Raw genomic sequence first — 3,937 nt, 5'->3', positions numbered from 1 at the left:
ACTGCAGTTTGGGGCTAATTAGTTCTGATAAAACCTGTAGATTGGAAACACTCTGCCTGTCTGCCAAACTGTCTCAGCTCCATTTGAAGCTGAAGAATCCAATAAGAAGTGTGAATGACTTTAATTAGTACTATCACAATGCTGTATCTGCCCATGTTATCTTTTTTGGGGGGGGGGCTAAGCTCTGAAACTGTTTACACACACGTGTGCGTGCATACAGAGTCTTGTTTGTTGGGCCCCTTGGTGCATCACAGTAATCACTGGCCCAGCATGTGCTGATTGAAACATTGGCACCAGCGTTAAGACAAACAGTTCCCTCCCTTTAGACCAAGACGCCCACATGCTGTGCACTAACAAGACCACATTAACCTCCCCTAGCACACACACACACACACACACACACACACACACACACTGTGCCTCCAGTTCTCCTGCATGCACACAGACATGCCAACACATCCTCATATTGTCATACATCAGCATGTAAGCACGTTCTCTGTCATTCATTCGCACATGCATCCAACTCTCAGGCCACATGTTCACACACTGTCAAAGTCATAGGGACTTGGAGTCAGTCGCTGCGGCGGAGAGCGGGTGGCAGACTATCGAACTAGTGCTCCCTTGTGGCTTTCAGAACCATTTGCTGATGAATGATGGATATATTTGTTCTCCTTAAACATAAATGATTATCTGGGTTCAAGCCAAAGCACTAAAGAATTAATTCTTTTAAAGACCCGGAAATCTGTTGATGTGCCTGCTTTTAAACAGTGGCTGAACAAAACAATTTCCTCAGTACACAAGGTGAAAATTCACTGGTCAAAATTAGAAAACAAAACTATGTTCTTTTCAAAATTGTAATAATTTGGGACTGAATAATTTAACCTTCCTGACCTCGCTGTACATTCCTTCCAATAATTTCAAATACCTCTATAAATCCTTCATTTTGTTTAAGTAAATGTTTCAGGTTTGGTTTTACATGGTAAAAATAAACTGAGGACAAGACGAAGTGTTTTGCATTAACGTTAAGAAACGTAATCACTGCTTGGATGCAGATGACTTGCAGTGTCTTGATGGCCCCTGTGGCAGCTGCATGATTTGAACCTGTGACAGGAAGGTTGGTGTCATGTTCTTCAATGAACCATTCAAACTTTAAGAATGTAAACACAGTGAGGAGCAGAACAATGTGATGAAGAAACGGATCTCACCACACCCAGTAGACTCTTATCCAAACTACAAATGACATTTTACAGTTAAAATGGTCATTATTATGTCAAAGTAAGGACAATGTTAATAATATTGGCTCAGCATATTCTTATAAGCAATACGGACAGATGCCATGGTGCATTCAGCAACATCCCATCCTGATGATCTAAAAAGGTGTCTACAGTCACTTCATGTCAATTTTCTCCTCACTGCCCCCAACGCAGTGAGTGTGTGTGTGTGTGTTGCGAAGGGGGTGGGGGAGTAAATTGATTATAGCCCTTCCTCCATAGTGAACATTTTAAACAAACACTTATAGAAGAAAGCCTTGATTGACTTACTTTCCGTCCCCGCCCACGCTGGGGGAGTGTCCTCGCTCCTCCCTTATAAAACCCAACGCACCCGCCAGTCAGAGTAGGTAATGAGAGACGTCGTGTTACACCGACACAAAGGAGAGCGGGGGGCTGGCGGTGTCCCAGGCTGTGTGAAAGTAGAGCGCTTGTTTTTTGGATACTACAGATACTGTATGTCATCACAAACTGTTTACACTCCAGCATGAGTTCAGCCCTGGGTTAGTCGGACCTGCAGCCTACTTGCAAAGCGCAAGTTCGCTGGCACTTTATCGAGGAATCGCGTACAGATAACAACGATGGAGAGGAGCACCCCGGGATGGTGCGTGCTGTTAACGCTCGTCCTGCATGCAACGAGCTGCATGGCGGCCAAAGAGCTCCAGTGCCAAGAAATCTCCGTGCCTCTGTGCAAAGGCATCGGCTACAACTACACCTACATGCCCAACCAGTTCAACCACGACACGCAGGATGAAGCTGGTCTGGAGGTGCACCAGTTCTGGCCGTTGGTGGAGATTAAGTGCTCCCCGGACTTGCGCTTCTTCCTCTGCAGCATGTACACACCGATCTGCCTGGAGGACTACAAGAAGCCTCTGCCGCCGTGCAGGAGTGTGTGTGAGCGGGCCAAGGCTGGCTGCGCTCCGCTCATGAGGCAGTACGGCTTCCCCTGGCCAGATCGAATGAGGTGCGACTTGCTGCCCGAACAAGGCAACCAAGACACGTTGTGTATGGACTACAACCGTAGCCAGACCACCACTGCTTCTCCCGTGGTGGCGAAGCCGACCAACCGGCCACTAAAGCCATATAACCCCAGGAAGAAGAGTGGCTATGGTCGCAGCATTCCTGGGAAACACAAACCAGCAGCGTCCCCCTGTGAGCCGGGCTGCTTCTGCCGTACTCCCATGGTGCCGGTGACCAGTGACGGCCACCCGCTGCACAACCGCGTCAAGACGGGACAGATCATGAACTGCGCTATGCCTTGCCATAGCCCATACTTCACCCAGGAAGAGAGGACTTTTACTGCGTTCTGGATCGGCCTGTGGTCCGTTCTCTGTTTCATCTCTACGTTCGCAACTGTGGCAACTTTTCTAATTGACATGGAGAGGTTTAAGTACCCGGAGCGCCCCATCATATTCCTCTCCGCCTGCTACATGTTCGTGTCAGTTGGATACATTGTCAGACTGATCGCCGGACACGGAGAAGTGGCCTGCAACCGGGAAAACGGCGCTGAACACATTCACTATGAAACCACAGGTCCTGCGCTCTGCACCATCGTTTTTTTGCTCATCTATTTCTTCGGCATGGCCAGCTCGATCTGGTGGGTGATACTGTCCCTGACTTGGTTTCTCGCCGCAGGCATGAAGTGGGGAAACGAAGCCATAGCCAGTTACGCGCAGTACTTTCATTTGGCCGCCTGGCTCATCCCCAGCATGAAGTCCATAGCAGTTTTGGCTTTGAGCTCTGTGGACGGGGACCCCGTGGCTGGGATTTGCTACGTAGGCAACCAGAATTTGGATAACCTGCGGGGGTTTGTGTTGGCACCACTGGTTGTCTACCTGTTCATCGGCACTATGTTTCTGCTGGCTGGCTTCGTGTCGCTGTTCAGGATCAGGAACGTAATCAAGCAAGGGGGGACCAAGACTGACAAACTGGAGAGACTGATGATCCGGATAGGAGTTTTCACCGTTTTATACACAGTCCCAGCAACTGTCATAGTGGCGTGTTACTTTTATGAGCAGCACAACAGACAGACGTGGGAAATTACGCACAACTGTACGTGTATGACGGACCCTAACAGACAGAGACCGGACTATGCTGTGTTTATGCTGAAATACTTTATGTGCCTCCTGGTGGGCATCACGTCAGGGGCCTGGATCTGGTCCGGGAAAACCCTGGACTCCTGGAGGACTTTTTGCACGCGGTGTTGCTGGGGGAGTAAAGCCTCTGCAGGCTCTATGTACAGTGATGTGAGCACGGGACTGACTTGGAGGTCTGGGACTCCCAGTTCTGTCTCCTGCCCCAAACAGATGCCACTATCCCGGGTTTGATCACAGGGGTCGTCCCCTCAAATGCATCGTATGTCATTTGACACCACTAAAGAAAACAACCAGCGTATATGAGCTCTTCTGCGGACTAAGTGGCGTAAAGACTGAATCACGTGTTTTTATTCAGTAAATTATTCTGGGTGAATTACCAAACTGCCAGAGCAGAGTACATTTTGGTCCAAAGCACTCTCCCACTGTGAACTGTGTTGATTATGTGGTCGTTTATGCTCCGTTCTGCTTAGAAAAGTTAAACTATCAGTTTGGAGCGCTACTTCCTTGCCTTATCCTAAATGACATCCATGGGTTTAAACGGAGCGGGCGGGGGAGGGGGGGAGGGGACTTTAT

The 3,937-nt window shown here is 48.8% G+C and overlaps 1 protein-coding gene across 1 annotated transcript; it reads left to right on the top strand.

Annotated features, from left to right (window-relative positions):
• The first annotated feature begins 1,629 nt into the window (after window positions 1-1,629).
• On the top strand, window positions 1,630-3,924 carry LOC109967070 (frizzled-8-like). The gene has a single exon (XM_020612415.1). The coding sequence runs from the start codon at window positions 1,850-1,852 to the stop codon at window positions 3,593-3,595; it is 1,746 nt and encodes a 581-aa protein (XP_020468071.1). The 5' UTR covers window positions 1,630-1,849; the 3' UTR covers window positions 3,596-3,924.
• The last annotated feature ends 13 nt before the right edge of the window (window positions 3,925-3,937 follow it).

This window comes from Monopterus albus, unplaced genomic scaffold (assembly GCF_001952655.1).
Source record: "Monopterus albus unplaced genomic scaffold, M_albus_1.0 scaffold125.1, whole genome shotgun sequence".
Lineage (NCBI taxonomy): Eukaryota > Metazoa > Chordata > Actinopteri > Synbranchiformes > Synbranchidae > Monopterus > Monopterus albus.
This window is presented reverse-complemented; position numbering and strand designations above follow the sequence as displayed.